The 16683-nt window shown below is 37.3% G+C and overlaps 1 protein-coding gene across 1 annotated transcript in view; it reads left to right on the forward strand.

Moving 5' to 3' along the window:
* The window catches only part of ITGA1 (integrin subunit alpha 1), a 73309-nt gene that overhangs the window by 50588 nt on the left and 6038 nt on the right, over window positions 1–16683 (forward strand). The window contains exons 14-28 of the mRNA XM_039709987.1: window positions 1082–1336; window positions 1747–1877; window positions 3781–3944; window positions 4133–4269; window positions 5207–5317; window positions 5869–5954; window positions 6140–6275; window positions 7093–7173; window positions 8900–8976; window positions 9659–9748; window positions 10777–10879; window positions 12676–12789; window positions 14372–14476; window positions 15573–15677; window positions 16329–16421. Of these exons, the coding sequence (XP_039565921.1) occupies window positions 1082–1336; window positions 1747–1877; window positions 3781–3944; window positions 4133–4269; window positions 5207–5317; window positions 5869–5954; window positions 6140–6275; window positions 7093–7173; window positions 8900–8976; window positions 9659–9748; window positions 10777–10879; window positions 12676–12789; window positions 14372–14476; window positions 15573–15677; window positions 16329–16421 (1788 nt within the window). The remainder of the gene's footprint in view (window positions 1–1081; window positions 1337–1746; window positions 1878–3780; window positions 3945–4132; window positions 4270–5206; window positions 5318–5868; window positions 5955–6139; window positions 6276–7092; window positions 7174–8899; window positions 8977–9658; window positions 9749–10776; window positions 10880–12675; window positions 12790–14371; window positions 14477–15572; window positions 15678–16328; window positions 16422–16683) is intronic.

The raw sequence follows: 16683 nt of genomic DNA on the forward strand, positions 1-16683 counted from the left end.
CTAGTATCCTTGTGATTTGCTTAGCAACCTAGAGCTAAACTCATACATCCAACATCCCTCTCCTCTCCTCTCCTCTCCTCTCCTCTCCTCTCCTCTCCTCGATAAAGTTTATCCATCCTAAAAGTGTGATATCTAGTATCCTTGTGATTTGCTTAGCAACCTAGAGCTAAACTCATACATCCAACATCCCTCTCCTCTCCTCTCCTCTCCTCCTGTACCATCATGTACTGTTATAACAATTATTAAAATACATGTTAGCAATGAGATTCCCTAAAATCCTATTTAAAGAAAAGGACCTGGAGAGACTGGATATTTTTGACAAGGAATTCTTACAGTCTCTACATGCATGTTGCCAACAACAAATTGCTGGTGAATAGGATTGGTGAGAAAACAATAATTCCATGTCCTCCAGTAGTGTGGGGTTTAAAATTTATTTTTCCTGTGTTTACTGTTACCCAGCTCCAAATAAAAGAGATGCAGTAACTGTTTGTTACTACTTATTTCTGACATGGAATTCATGGGAAAGATTGGTTAAATGCACTAGTGTCTGTGTGGTTTTGGTCCAGCATACTCACGGGATCAGAATATGTGTGTTAGGCCACAGTGTATGAGTCTAATGGGGGCAAACTTCAGTCTGTGTAGAAAAAATGCTATCTTTGGTTCTGCAATAACAGTATTGCCATCTGTGTTTCATTAGAAACTTGGCTAACTTCTCAGATTAAAAGAATGCTTTTATAAAACTCTTTACGCTCCCTAAAGAATGAAATGGTTTACTTACAATAGCATTCAAATATTGTTATGATACTGTGCTTTCAAGTGAACCTCTAATTTTGAGAAATATGCAGAAGCATCTAGAGGCAGAAAGAGAGGGAGCAAGAATGTTATTGCCACATGCTGCCCAGAAAAAGCACTTGAATTATAGTTGTAGAACCACAGTTTCTACAGTGCACGTAATCACTAGGAATAGTTTGTAATCGCTCTGTTTAATTCATCTATTTGTCTTCTGGACAGGAGCTCTTAAAAGTCTGCATTGCTGAAATGTTGGTGGAAATTCACAAACTCTAAATCTGTTCTTCCACAGACAAAGTTTGAATATCAGATGAGTCTTGAACCCGTAAAGCAAACATGCTGCTCACCATTGAAACAGGACACCTGCAAAGTTCTTAAGAACGAGCCTTGCGGCGCACGCTTCGGGACGGCGATTGCTGCAGTGAAGGACCTCAACCTGGATGGATACAATGACATTGTGATAGGCTCTCCCTTGGAAGATGACCATCGGGGAGCTGTTTATATTTATCATGGCCACGGCAAAGCAATCAGTAAAAAATATTCACAGGTATGAAGTAAAACTCCGCAGGCTGCCAGCCACTCTAATGTATATAATCCTGTCTTCCCAACATAGAATGAGGCTATGATTTGACCAGTTGTAACAGCTTTTTAGAATTGTTCTGTACTTTTGTACTCTTACTGATTTAACTGAATTGGAGTCTTAATATTGTTAAAGAATATACTCACATGCTTTTATTAGAAACCTTCTGACATGCTCTGAACAGCCAGAAAAGCAGATATTTTGCAATCTGAAAATTTATAGTGTGTTCATCACCATGGTAACTATTTTAGGGGTATTGTAATGAAAATTTAACGTAGTTAAAGAGCCTAAACCCCATCTCACTGCTGTCCAATGCATCTTGGCTGTTACAAAATCCTTCAAAGTGCACTGCATTAACCTCTTTATGCATTTCACAGCGTATTGCATCAGGTGGAGATGGGGAAAAAGTGAAATTTTTTGGCCAGTCTGTGCACGGAGAAATGGACTTAAACAATGACGGGCTGATTGATGTTACCATCGGAGGCCTTGGTGGGGCTGCCCTCTTCTGGTACGGAGAATCACAGCAACTGTCAGGACAGAAAAAAACTTTCTCTTGGATACCAGTGTAACTTGCATGCATGATTGTTTGGACTTTGTAAGGTTACTGGTTTCATCCCATATTTTGGCACTGACTGCAAATATTCATCTTTTCACATCTGTCTGGAGGAATGAGCATTAAACGTAATGCATACCATTATAAATACCGTGATGCTATAGAAGTCTTGCTAGCTTAGAAGGAAGAACTTGTCCTCCTAGACCACCTTCAAAATAGAAACTGATTTCACTTCTGGCACTAAGTAAAATAGGAAAAAAACTGAATTTCTCTCTTTTTCACAGTATATTGCATATTATTTTATTAACAATATCAAAAACAGGTTCAAATGTAAAGGGGACACTAAGAAAACTGATTTTATTTCTTAGTAGGAAAACTGCAATTTGAGTCCCTACAGAAAATCTGTACAATTAAACTAAGCCTTCTGCTTAACAGTCAGTTCATTTTCTTTATATAAGTGTGATTCAGATCTAGTAGTGAGCAATATAATTTTTAAGGGAGAAGACAAATAAACAATATGACATTAAATCCCTCATTTCTAAACCACAACTAAAACTATTTCTGTTTCGGTAAGGAAATTGCTAACCCAGCTCCTTGCTTTCTCTGTCCTTCTGTTTCACCTAACTCACCAGGTACACGGTCAAGTTTGTCAAGGGTTGCTACTATCCTCAAGGTCCCAACTTCTTCTGAACTTCACCTAGTAGTTTCTTTCTAAATGTTCCATGTGTAAACACGGTGTGATGTCCTTCACTGCATTGTTGAGACCCCAATGCTGAAGAAAGTTACTTTGCCTGCTAAATTTTTTTATGATTTAGTACACTGACTTGCTGCATCTCATGGCCAAAAAAGAGCTGAATCGGACGAAGGGATGAGTCAGGAATGCATTCCAGGAATTAAGGGCATTTAAAGTGAAATAAACTGGGGGCAAATATTACCCTGTTTGTCTACCCACAACCTAAGAGATGGTTTGCTATCCTCCAGTTTATGTATAATATTATGTTCAGCTGTGATACTCTCAAGGATAAGTCTAGGCATTCAGTCTTTCTTAAAATGGATCTGGCTCTGTAGAGTTGCTTAAATGCTTCTGGAAATATTTCACTTGGTATCTTTTCTGAAACAAATACAGTACTGTGGAGAAATCCTCTGACTCTTTCCTCCATAATTCCTCCTTTACTGGTATTAGGTATAGGATATATAGTTAATTACTCTTCTAGACCATCGTGTTGCTCTTGTCCCCAGTTCTTCAGGAGTTTTCCCTCGTGAGTGATAGTTGAACTTTAAAAAATGCTCTACTGCTTTTTACGTTTTGGCTAGTGAGGACATTTCTTTGCTTCCTCTTTTTGTTGCTCACTTTTTGGTTTTCTGTATGGTGAGCTTTCTCTGTGATGGCAGTTAACAGGCATGCAGTAATCTGCCTAAATGGAAAAAGGCAAATGCAGACTGAAAATGCGCCAGATGAGTGCATTGCAACTGCCAGTTGTTTTTATAGCATCACACAGCCAAGACAGAAAACATGAAATAATAGATGGCCTCTTAATTGGCACAACATGGCCAACGCTGTGTCAGCTACTGTTCTGCAGCATGGTGCCATCAACATGTGCCAGGGGAATCTCACTTCAATTGTGGATTTTATGCTTTTGTTATTTTCCAAAGAATATTAAGGAATTTTTTTTTTAGCTGTAAACTTTTTGACAGTTGGACTCAAATGATCTTAAAGTCTTTCCCAATCTAAATGATTCCTATGTGATTCTGTGCCTGTCTCTGAATGTTGAATGCTGTGTATTTTGTGAGTTCATTCTTAAGTTTAAAAAAGTTGCTGCTCTTATTTCCAAGCACTTTCTTTGTGTTTTTTTCTAAGGTCTCGTGATGTGGCTGAAGTAAATGTTTCCATGCAATTTATGCCTAAAAGCATCAATATTCAGCAACAAAATTGTCAGATAAATATAAGAAAAACAATATGCATAGACGCCACAATTTGTTTTAAGACCAGACTAAAGTCAAAAGAAGATATATTTGAATCCAGTAAGTAGATAAGCACTAAGCTATGGAAGCTTTAAGCTATAAAACTTCTATGCTTGCATGCATTTATTAAGTAAAAAATGGAATTCAGCTCTTCTAAATTCAGTTCAAAGCACATCTAAGATATTTTGGGAAAAAAGAATGTGTAGAGGCAAAGTGCTTCATAATATTGATCTCAACCTCCTTTGCAGGTCTGCAGTATTGGATTACCCTTGATGCACAAAGACAGATATCTCGAAGCTTGTTCACAGAAAGCCATGAGAGGAAAATGCAAAAAAATATAACTATCAAAGGGTCAGAATGTACGAAACATAACTTCTACATGTTGGCAAGTAAATCATTTAAAGTATTTTTGTCATGTTGACACTAGTGTAACCCAAATATGTATTCCATTAATTGCTGATTGTTCAACAAAATCTGTGCTCAGAATTTATCTTAAGTGTACACAAAATTTGTTTAAAATGTAGAGTTATTTATTTATACATGTATTAACAATTTACTTTTATACGCAGTCCGTTTAGCTATGTCTCTGTGTCTGTCTTAAGAAAGAGCATATCTCACTTGGTGGAACCAAGCTGTCATGGTTAGCAGGTCAGGTGCGCTCAAAACTCAGCAGGAGCATGTGACAGAATGTCAGTTTGCATTTTGGTGCAATTCTTCCTAATAAAATACAGCAAATAAACTTTTAGGTTTGGAATAGAGAGTATTTACTCACTGCAAAACAGAAGCATAATTAGCAACTATGAGTATGAATTTGCCAAGATTTTAGCTAATGTGTGGAGTGAATAAAGTTGCATACTGTAAGGACGTTTAAAATGTTTAAAACTGTGCAGCTGGGTCTTAATGAAAAACTAATGGTAAATGATACCCAGAATTTTCTTCACCAAACAGGAGGCCTAAGTTTGACTTCCAAAAGGTGATGCTGCTGATGCTTATCTTACTGATTCTTTGAGCACAACTAGAAGAGAAAAGTCTGTGAGTCAACAGTTGAGAAGTTGAGATATTCTTTAATGAAAGTCTGTGGGATATGCTCAGGCTATTTGCAATTTGTGATAAGATACACAAAAACCTTAGTAAATATTTATAAGGAATGCCTGACACATTGTATGTTTCATCATTAACTGCATGCATTCAGATGCTTCTCTGGAAGAATGGCAGCAGTGTGACAGGGAAATTTTTTACCTCAGCACTTTTTGGGTCTTTTTAACCTCCTTAGATACTAAAGTGAATTTCCATAACAGAGTTTTGTTTTCCTTATATTTTAGGATAAGCCTGATTTTCAAGATTCAGTAAAGGTTTTGCTGGAATTCAATTTTTCTGATCCAGAGAGTGGACCTGTTCTTGATAGCAACTTGCCAAATTCAATAGCAGAATATGTAAGTCAGAAAGATTCTGTATCAATAACCAATGTATTTAAGATAAAAATCACAGCCCACACAAAAGCTGAAACTATTGCCCACAAATTGGCTGGAGAGAGGGGTCATTGAGCCTATCCAGGAGATGTTTCCTCCAAATGAGTATTCAGGAATGAAAAGTTTGATTCAATGTGCTTGTGAACCATGCTGGGGTTTCAAAGCTGTCCATAGCTGACTGAAGACAGAAGAGAGTTACCAACAATTTTATTGTCAGGTTTTAGGTAGGTGGAGCAGAGTGTTATCTGTTTACTTTGGTGGTGCTTGCCACCATTCATACCTCTATTAATGCCTCTTTTCAGAATCCAGGGGTGTCATTTAGAAGGGAGTGATGAGAAAGCCTATATTTCACCCATGCATTTTACAAGATTTTGGTATGTTTAACTGGTTAATATTATGGAAAACTTGTTTGATCCTTAAACAGAAGATCTTACATAAAATTAGATAATGCATTAAAATGCAAGTATTTGATAATAAATGTAATAAAATTAAGAATAAACATATTATTTTTGCAGATTCCTTTCACAAAAGATTGTGGAGCCAAAAATAGATGCATTTCAGATCTTGTTCTAACTGTAAAAGCAAGCATAGCTGGAGACAGGTAACTGCAGTGGGTTTAATGTGTTGCTTGATATCTGCATAAAGTTTCTATGTGAATTGTAAATTCTGCCAGGGCTTCCTTTCTAATTCAGAAACAAGATAGTCTGGAGACTGAAAGGAGTTTCTCTTTATGTTAAAAACAGATTAAAGAGTTAAGATGTCCAACATTCTTACTTTATTTTACAGCTCTTCTCCATTCATTGTAAAGTCACGCAATGATAAGTTCACCATCCAGCTCTCTGTGAAGAACAAGAAAGATAGCGCCTATAATACCAGAGTTTTGGTCCAGTACTCTCCAAATATTATTTTTGCTGGCATTGAGGTAGGATTTTTTTTTTTTACATTATCACGATTAGCATAACATATAATGTTAGAGAGGTATGAGGAAGCCTTTTTATTAAACCTTAATTTGTCTGCTTCAGCATAATTTCATTTATTAAAAAGAGATTTTCCAGGGCTGTTCTTCTTGCTTATGTCTCCAGAGGAGTGTATTCATTTTGACGTGAGTGGACGTGTAGAAAAAGCACGGTCACAGTAGGACAGGATATATCAGTGCCTGTGTCTACCCTACCTCAGACAGCATTTCCAAAAGTGGCTGTTTTCCTTCCTGCCTCAGCAGATATGGTACAAATACACCACAGCTCAGATGGGAAGCATTTAGGGCAGGTTCTTTTCTGTCAGCAGTCCTGATGCTACACATTAGAAATCAGGGATCCATAGTACTGTTGCTGATCCTATGGCAATTGATGGCATTGATGGACTATGAATGTGACTTTCATTGCTACATTAAGAACACATTTTCAAAATTTGAAAACAGTGTAATTACAGATATGTTGATTGCTAGACCCTATGACTAATTTGCATGATGTCCAGTAGGCATATAACTGTTCCAAACACTGTCATTGGAAAGGCATAATGGCAAGTAATTGGTATAAGTGTCCATAGGTGAAAACTGTCTTGAAGAATTTGTGGCTTCATATTTTTGTTCTAGTTCAACTAAGGCTTTGACTCTCACAATATATTGACAGTGAAAAGTGGCAGTGGTATATATGTTCAACATATATGAGGTCTGTGATGCTCAGTGAAAATTTTAGAGGAGTTTGCACAAAGCCATGATTTCACTGTCTTTTTTCCTTCAGGATATACAGAAAGACAGCTGTGAATCTAATCACAACATCACCTGTAAAGTGGGATATCCATTTCTAAAACCTGCAGAAGAGGTAAAAAAGTCCCCTGCATGCAAGTTCTCCTCTTCCCATGTTATTCTAAAGGCAGGACAGCCCATATCACCTCTGAAGTTTTTTTCTCTTGTGTTCATCCCAAAAACTCTCCATGCATGTTTCCCAAGCTATCCTTGACATCAGCTGCGGAAAGCCAGATGGGAAGCCATCAGATTTTCAGTAGCTGGGCAGTCAGAGGTGGTACATGAGGATGTAATAGACACATATCGCCATCCTTGACACTGTCAAAATGCAAGTGACACGCAAGCGGCTCACCTGGCCAGAAGTATCTGTCTCAAGGCTTTCTACAGCCTGGACCCTATAAGTTTAGTTATTTTGTATATAAAATGTAGTCCCTTGATTGAAGACAGAATAAGATGTTATGTGGAAGTGCTAGCCCAGATCTGCCAAAATCAGACATCAAGACCACCTCTGCTCAGTGGGGAATGAGAGGCCTTTCCTGCAAGTAGTCCATTTAAAATCAAACTTTCTCTTGAACAGTTCCAGTGATGTCTGTGTCTCTTGTTGCATTGGAGAGGGAGCTTTAGTTAAACTGAGGCTTCAAATAGCCATACTTAGGTCTTGATCTTGAAATGGAAAATATCAATTTGCATGCAAATAAGACAATCTTTCCCGGCAGTTTCTTGTTTGCCCCTCTGTCATGCTCCAGGAGGATCATGAGAGATGTCTTCTTACACTGCCTCCCACACAAACATTCCAGCCTGTGTCTTGGACTTGTAGGGATAAAGTCAGCTGTTACCTTCTTGAAGCCAAATAAGTGTATTGTCCAATGCCTCTGCCCACAGTGTTCCATTCACAGCTTTACTGGATTTTTCACATTTTCCTTTCATGCTTTGCTTGTTAGTTTGTCTGTAGCTGTAAAGCCCTAAATGTAGACATTTCACCGTTTTCTTTGCATTCAGAAATCAATTAATCTCTGATTCACTGATAAGAATCCCTAATATATTCCTTTCTAAAGCTGCTTTTTGTTTTAAATAGTATATATAGGACAACTTCCTGCGGATCACTTCGTAATAAAAATTTGTACACATAAAAGGAAAGACAAAAATCTGAGCTGGAAACTCCATACAGTAACAAGTTAGAAAACTTCTGCTTCGTAAAAATTACCCTTAAGTGTCAGATATGAGGAAGAACATTTGGGACAGTGTTCCTAATTTTTTTGTAATTCCAAGTGGGATAGATTTGCCCTGATTATAATAACAATGAGTTTTTTTTTGATACCTAGTGGTCTCTCCTTTATTTATATTGTAAACATTTATTTTGGTTTTAGAAGTTCTACTGTATATTGAGTGATAATCCAGCTGCCTTCTCTACAGGCAGCTCATCTCCACTGCAATAGCCAGACTTTGAAGCTTTTTTTCCTTCTCATTAGAAGGAAAAAAGAGGTTTTGATAAATTGCTTGTAAGACCAATTGCTTTCAATTAAGAATTATTTTAGCCTTGTGTTTCTAACACATTACATAATTCTTTTCTTGAGGTTTTTGAAAACCTGAGGCTTCTGTTTAATAGGTGATAACTATTGGATTTCCTTCTTCGTTGGGGCAAATTACAAATAGTGGATTCATTCAGATTCATAGAAAACTGGTAAAATATGAATAAGCATTCCCTAGATAAAAGCAAATGTTGGTACCTTTTTCATTATATCAATCCCTGTTAGAGTGGGTATTTTTTCCTTTCAAAATGTGTAATGTATTTCTCTACACAGATTTCGTTCAAAATATCGTTCCAATTCAACGCATCCTATCTCCTGGAAAATGCTACTATTCATGTATATGCAACAAGGTTAGTCGTGGTCTCTGCCTTCTGACTTTTTTTTTTTTTTTGAAAGCTCCACAGTTTTGTCTTCCATAGTAGAACATGAGTGGCTTCTGTACTCACAAAGAGTTAAATTTTCTGTAAAGCTACAGTTAAATTTTCTGTAGAGCTGGCTCTTACAGATATATTCAGTCCAACAGTGGATTAAGTGGACTAAATAAATAGCTGATACTCTCTACAGCCTTAGAGTGACAAGTGAGTCATGATTTCCGGTTATTTCACCTTCAGCAAAGGTTTATTCTCCTAGAGAATTACTGCGTACTTTAGCATGAATCACAGTTAACAAAAAGTTTGGCCTTCAAAGAGTAAGAGCATTGCAGAAGTTGTCCCTGATAGGGTAAGGGAATGCACTTGCCGTCAGTGTTTGCTGTGCCTACAAAACCCAGGGATGGTGTGTCTTTTTGAATGTGATTTTCATTCAGTCACCTGCCATCTGTAATTTTAACAAAGATGCGTCCATGAGCTGGGGCTGTTGCAGGACTTAAATAATTACTTATTGGAAAAGGTATTTTTAATTTATTTTTAGAAGGCAGTACTTTACTAGAAATGAGTAGCATGCTTTCATATCCAGAGCTGTATGTATTTCATTTTCTAAGATCCCTTTCCACCCAGCAGTCTCATCTGAGTGATGTATGTTGTTTTGTTTCAGTGACAGTGAAGAACCACCTGAGACCCTGAGTGACAACAGAGGACATGTTACAATTCCAGTAAAATATGAAGTAGGATTAATATTTGTAAGGTATTGACACTTCTCTGTACTTTACTTGATAGCACAGTAAATTGCATTTGTTCAAAGAATATAGTGTTGCATTTTTTTGGAAGTGTGCTCAGTACAGGCAACAGCTTCATGGCTCATAAAGCAGAAGAATAGCTTTCAGTGAAAAGATAAATCATGAAATTGAGGAGCAGTTACTGTCCCTAACTTGATGAAATTCCATTTTATCTATTTAAATTTGGTCCTTAGTTTGCAAGTACAACAGCAGCTTTTGCTTGGTTGCGGTACTTTGCTATATTCAGGAATGAAGGAAGCATAAGAAAGCATAACATAAGAAAGCAAATACTCCTGGCTTCCCGATAGCCATGGATTTGTATCGCTATAATATTGCATGGTGTGGGGCTTGATTTCCATCTTCAAAAATTAGCCTTCATTTTAGGTTCTTGGGTGTTTGGTTTTTTTTTAAGTTCAGACTTATACTTTACTGCAGGTTTTGTAGTATATTTTATTTTCAGAAATAGCCAGAATTCAGTTAGATTCTGTCCCTGAAAAGTAGTCTGTGTATTATTGGGTAACAACATTTTGTGGTGTGCAGGTGTAAATAATTAAGCAAAATTTATTTCACATGTGTTTCATGGTTCACATCCAGACTTTGTTTGTCCTATAGGGAATAAGGCTGAATTTAGAATATGCTGGCTTTGTTCTGATTTTGCTTGATTCTTTTTACAGGATCCTACCTGTTTCACATGTCAATGCCCAGGATAAGGGACTGCACACCTAGAATAAGGACAGCCCTAATGTATTAATTTTGGGAATAGTATTTTCTTTTCTAGTAGTTACATCTGAAAAAAACATTCTGAATGTACATGGTAAAAAGTGGGGCCTATTCAGGGAACAGAGCAGTTGACCATCAGTGGATGCAGCAGTGCACTTTTAATTGCAAGACCAGTCCTGAAATTCATGAAATAATAAAAACACCTATATTATTGACTCCTAGGGGTTTTTATGAAGTTTGTGTGCTTACTTTTCTGTGTGTTTTTTTTAACCCACAGTGTTTTCAAAGAGCACCATGTTATAATTGCAGCAAATGATACTGTCCCTACTGCTATTAACACAACAGAGCAGATCGGAGATGAAGTTACTCTGCATTATAGGGTAAGAAACAATTAAAAATGTATGACATAGGTACTGTCTTAATTTTTTTTTCCATTTGGTTTGAATTACTTAAATAGTGGATATACAATACATTAAACCTTCTACATGCATATTTTGTACTTAAAACCCTTTTTTTCCCTTCCTTCCTTTGGAATACAGTGAGTTAGAAGGTTTCAGATAGTCTGTATCCTGCAGAGTAGTTCTAGTGGGTTTTAGACCTCCTATCCTCATCTGGGAAAAGACAGCATGCCTGGGTAAATGAGAACTTGGACTACCCCTGCTTCAGGTTAGAACAGCCATTTCAAAAATCCTGTGAGGTTTATAATAGGTAAATGCCATGCTCCAAGAGCATGGTCATCCTGGTTGAATGGATACTGCAAAGTAAAATCACATGGGAAAGATATCCAGTGGACTCTGCTCTTGTGAGATCCCTGCTCAACTACTACTTCCAGCTCTAGAATTCCCAAAATAAGGTCATGGACCTTCTGAAGTGGGTCCAGAGGAGAGCCTTAAAGGTGGTCACAAGGCTGAAGCCCCACTCCTGTGAGGACAGCCTGGAACAGTCAGAGCTATTCAACTTGTAGAAGAGAAGGCTCTGTGGAGACCTCATTGGGGCCTTTCACCTAATGGGTGGCTTCAAGTTTTGACAGGGACATGTGATTATAGGACAAGGGGGAATGGCTTTTAACTGAAAGGGAGGTAGGTTTAGGAGCAGGATAAGCAGTTTTGACAAGGACGTAATTATAGGACAAGGGGGAATGGCTTTTAACTGAAAGGGAGGTAGGTTTAGATTGGATATTAGGTCGTGAGGCACTGGAGAAGTTGTGGATGCCCCATCCCTAGAAGTGTTCAAGGACAGATTTGAGCCACATCTTCTAGTGGAAGGAAGGTGTCCCTATCCATGGCAGGGACTTGGAACTTTAGATGATCTTTAAGGTCTCTTCCAACCTAAACCAGTCCACAATGCTTTTCCATGGCAAAAAGTCTAACCTAAAGTTGCAGCAAAACTGAACTTTATTATCTTAAGAGCACCCTGTTTCCCAGTGTCAAATCCAAAACTGATCAAGTGTCCCATATAGAAACATAAAAGTCTCTAAATCAACTTTCATCTGTAAAAAATGGGAAATGACAAAATTCCTGTTCTCGCTAAATAGCAATGACAAAGGGTTTTTTTTCCTATTCTTTTAGGCCACTACAGTGTTTTTCTCAACTACCTTTTCTCTTTGTCTACTGTGCATCTACAGACTAAGGCATTATTCATCTAATTTGCCAATCTATGTTTTCTGAGTCAAAAGGCTGCTGGATTGCAGAGCATACCATTATGATCTTGTAAAGTAAAATGCATCTTTGCAAGCAGCTAATCACAAATAAGTAGCCAGGAGGAAAAAACTTTAAAAGGCTCTTGAGCATTTATTGAGTTTGTCCACTTCAAAGATGTTATCAACAATTCCCCTGCCAGCAATTCCACCTAGGTGGTTACCCAATCCTCAGCCACAGCAGGTCTTTCCAGAAAGAGCTGCTGCTTACAGATATGTCCTAGTGCTGTCTCAGAGAAAACAGGAGAAAGGAACAGGTGAGCACAAGAGCAATTACCTAAGCACACCTGAGGAGGAACCAGCAGGAGCCACCACTGATACAGTGGCTTCTCTCCCCTGTAAAGCACTTCTGGCATAACTAACTGTGGAAATATAAAAATGAACAGCAGAAAATAAAAACACAGGAAAGGAAAAAACTCACAATCAAATTCCAACAAAATGAGGAAAGTACTAGTCAAAACATTTTTCTTTTTTTTATAGATTGAAAAAGGTGAACACTTTCCAATGCCAAACCTCACACTGCAGATCTTATTTCCCAATGTAACAGCTGCCAAAAACACTCTTCTCTACCTTACTGCATTGTCACATTCCCAGGTAAGATAGGAATTTCTATTTTTATGATCAATTTAAATTTGAAATTTATGTTTAAGGAACTGCAAATTGCAAGCATTTGAGATTATGCATTGCTTTTAGTCTAAATAACAAGATACTGTTGTTTTAAATGTATAGAGGTGCATAAGAAGACAGAGGTACAAATTTTCATAAAAGGAAATAAGCACATTTAAAATGGTGTTGAACAATAACTGCACTGTTGCAAGGCTAGTTTGTTGTATTGCAAGTGCTGAGATGTCCAGACTCAGATGTGAGCCTCATATTCTCTTCATTGTCAGAGGTGCTTATTGCAAATGCTCGAATCCTGCTGTGTACATCTAGAGCCCAACCTTCTGTGATTTCTCTTCTTTCATACTGAAATTAACTTTCATGCATGTGTGCTCTCCAGCACTAGCAGTCCTCAGGCTTCTTCCTCCACCAGGGCACCGGGACTTCTTGAAGGGGATGGTAGATGATATGTTTCAAATGCTCTTCACTGCAGCCCTCATTTGAGTTTTTCCATTTCACTCCTCCAGTGCAACTGACAGACATCACAATTCCAACAAATTCCATTATCCTAGAGATGTAGATATTACAGCTAGAGCTATATCAATAACTATATGGCTGAAAAACCCAGCTTTCTCTAAGTAGTGACCTAAACCTCCTTTTGTTTTTTTCTTTCACTCAGAGGCGTATAGGCATGCACCTCCCTGCTAATAATTTCGCTCAGTTTTGCAGTGTTGCCCAACTGAAAAATAAACCAAAATATATGAATGAGGTTCACTTTAAAACAAAACAAATATCAAATGAGAAAAAAAACCAACCCTTTTTAGAATACAAAAAAATGTCTGTGTGTGTTCTTGATTTCCTTTCCCCATTATTGTCATTCCTAGTCAGTCACCCTATTTGACACGTTTGCACATAAACTCAGTAAATCTTGTCTTTTCTAAGACAAATTTCATGTCCTGCTAGCTACACCTAGTGATAGTAGTGTGACAAAGTGCATTACAGGGGATTTATAATCCTTTTCATGCTAGCACCGTGAAAGTCAACAACCTGACTGAAAAAAATCAGTTCCCCCACACTGAAAACACCAAAGGATTTCCTAGCTACCTGTGAAGCAGTCACAGAGATCTATCAATGCTCCAGCATCCGCTCTCCCCCTCTGGATATTGCCAGTGAGGATTCTGCACTGACAGAGGGCTTAACCTGCCTGTCTGCTTGCTAGGATTTTCATGCAAAAGCTGTTTAGCTCATTTAATAGCCAACTCTTGCTGCTTCACATAATGTCATCTTGCAGGAAGCTTTTGTTTGCTTGTACAGATGTTTAAGTAGCTGCATAGAGTTTAGGTTAAATTATCTCATAAATATTTAATGTGCTGTTTGCATAATAATACTTCAATACATAGACATCTGAATTTTCTACTCTGCACTGTTGCAATATGCTGTTTTATTTCAGTGGTAGTAAACATTATAACTGTTATTAAATATTAAATATTATCAATGTTGACTTGTTTCCAGATAACTTTTTGTAATAGATTGCATATCCAGACAGTAGGAATATTATTTGTGTTTCTGCTTACAGAATGCCATCTGCCAAAGTAGTTACCCTGTAGATCCCTTAAAGATTGGCAGTGGGAAACCATTTGTGCTGTCAAAAATTAAAGAACCTACAAGGGATACAATTATGGTAAGTCTATTCATAGTATATATACTCACCCCAGACATTAATCCAGATCTTGGAGCTGCGTACTTCTGAAAAAGATGTGTAAAAGCTGCTCTGAAATTGTATCATTTGGAATCTGACTTTGTTTCAAAAACTTAGAAAAACTTTTCTATGTCGACTAGAGATTGGTTTTTATTTGGCTACAAAACTCAATGTGGAACTGAATTTAGATAGTTTGGGGTTTAATTAAAAAAATGTGTAAATAGCAGTAGCACATTTGACAGCTGAATAAATCATTACTGTCTGTTTTTCCATTGTAATTAATAAATAGTAATATTTTAAATGCTCCTTATGTCCCTTTCAGCTTCTTTAGACATCCAGTAGACATGTCAGGTTTTCCATGCAACTGTAATGATGATCCCATTTGGAAAGGACTAGCCCTTCATATTTAGATGAAAGAGTTACAAAGGGATTTTGATGCTGTAGTTATGTTAGCATGTCAGGGGTAAGGTGTCCTCAGCACAGAGGTGCAAGTGGAGTTTCTGGTGCAAATGAAACCATGTCAAGGAAGAGTATCTTGCCATGCTTATCATTGTCCTTCACAGAGGTGAAAAAAGTCTGGGCTAAGGGACTGTTTCCAACTTTTTACAACATAATCGTGCTGTACTCCCAGCCAGCAAGTGATACTAGGAAGTAAAGCTACTTGAATTTTCACAAACACATATTTCCCTGCTTGAGTGATTCAGGTGTCCCAAGATTTGAAAAAAGCTATGGCTCTTCTTTTTTCAGAAGAGCCATAGCTGTGTTAGTAGAAAAACACTTGCTTTTATAAACTGTGCCTCCCTTAGGAGTTCTGTGATGACTTTTGCTCCTTAGCTGCAGCAACAGAGATTCCTCAGGGCTTGCCAGCCTGCAAAAACTGAGTCTATTTTAGCACAGCACGAATATCTCAACCTGTTTTATATAATGCAGTATCATTTTTACATAAAAGCTACAGTAATTAATACCAGTTTATTATTGGTGTCGTAGCAAGTGATCTGTCTATAGTAGTAGCCATGGTTTCATTTTAATGATGTGAAAAGTCTCTTCCTATTACCTCATGCTGGTCTCTTTCAAACAGGACTGTGATACATACAGCTGTGCCTCTATTAATTGTGCCCTGGTCCCATCTGACATATATCAAGTGAATGTTTCATTGAGAGTTTGGAAACCTACCATCATAAAAGTAAGTAAATCCTGTACGTATTCAGAATAATTTTGGGTCTGACAAACTTAAGCCAGTGTTTCTAATGTATCTTAGAACTGTGTCTTTCAATTTCTTAACTGTCTCCTCTAGTATTGTAATTGCTTCTGCTATTTTAAAATTTCCTTAAAACTGGATCACATGCACTTTCTTATCCTTAAAGTAAGTACTTATAATTTAACAGGAGTTTAAAACCATGGTAAGAAGATGCCCCGAACTTATTCTGTATTGATGGTCCTTTTCTAATAACTGCTCATGCATCCATAAAGTCTAATCCAGCAGATATAAGAAGGAGCACATCTTTTTTAAGGAAGTCTTAATCTGTGAAGGTTTCTCAACTCTAGAAATAACTTTTTTTTTAATTAAAAACCAACAACAACAACAACAAAAACAGAAACATTAGTATTCCAGAATTACTTAAAATTCTTTTGAAATCTCTTCCATCTGCCCTTTCAAAGCAGTATTGCTGTCTTGCAAGCAGTAATGTGTGTGCTGGAGGTGACATACATGAGCAGTTTCACTGACTTTCATGTTTTTCAGCATTCCCCAAAGCATTAACATTTTCCTTCACCTTTCTCATTGCTACAAAGCTTTATACTAAAAATACCTAACTGTAAACCATTCTTCTTTCAGGCCAGTATTCACAGCTTAACCCTTGTTGTGAAAGCATTACTTAGGAGTGAGAACTCATCACTGATTTTGAGAAATGACCATCAAAAACTGGAGGTAAGGATGTGATAACTGATGTATTCGTTCTTCATAGAATTTGTTGTGCTGTGGAATCATTATTTTTCATCCATTACTAATGAATTGATTGTTACCTTTAGTAATGCATTATCCTACTCTAAACTGAAGTGATTTCATATTACAGTAGAAATGTCAGAATTAGTCAGAAAATAACACCAAAAGCCTAGTACCATCCAATGTAGTCAGGCAAGGATAAGTACAATAAATTTTTTCTGCTTGCTATAATAGAAATACTTCCTGC

This window comes from Passer montanus, unplaced genomic scaffold (assembly GCF_014805655.1).
Source record: "Passer montanus isolate IOZ18808 unplaced genomic scaffold, ASM1480565v1 scaffold22, whole genome shotgun sequence".
Taxonomy (NCBI): domain Eukaryota; kingdom Metazoa; phylum Chordata; class Aves; order Passeriformes; family Passeridae; genus Passer; species Passer montanus.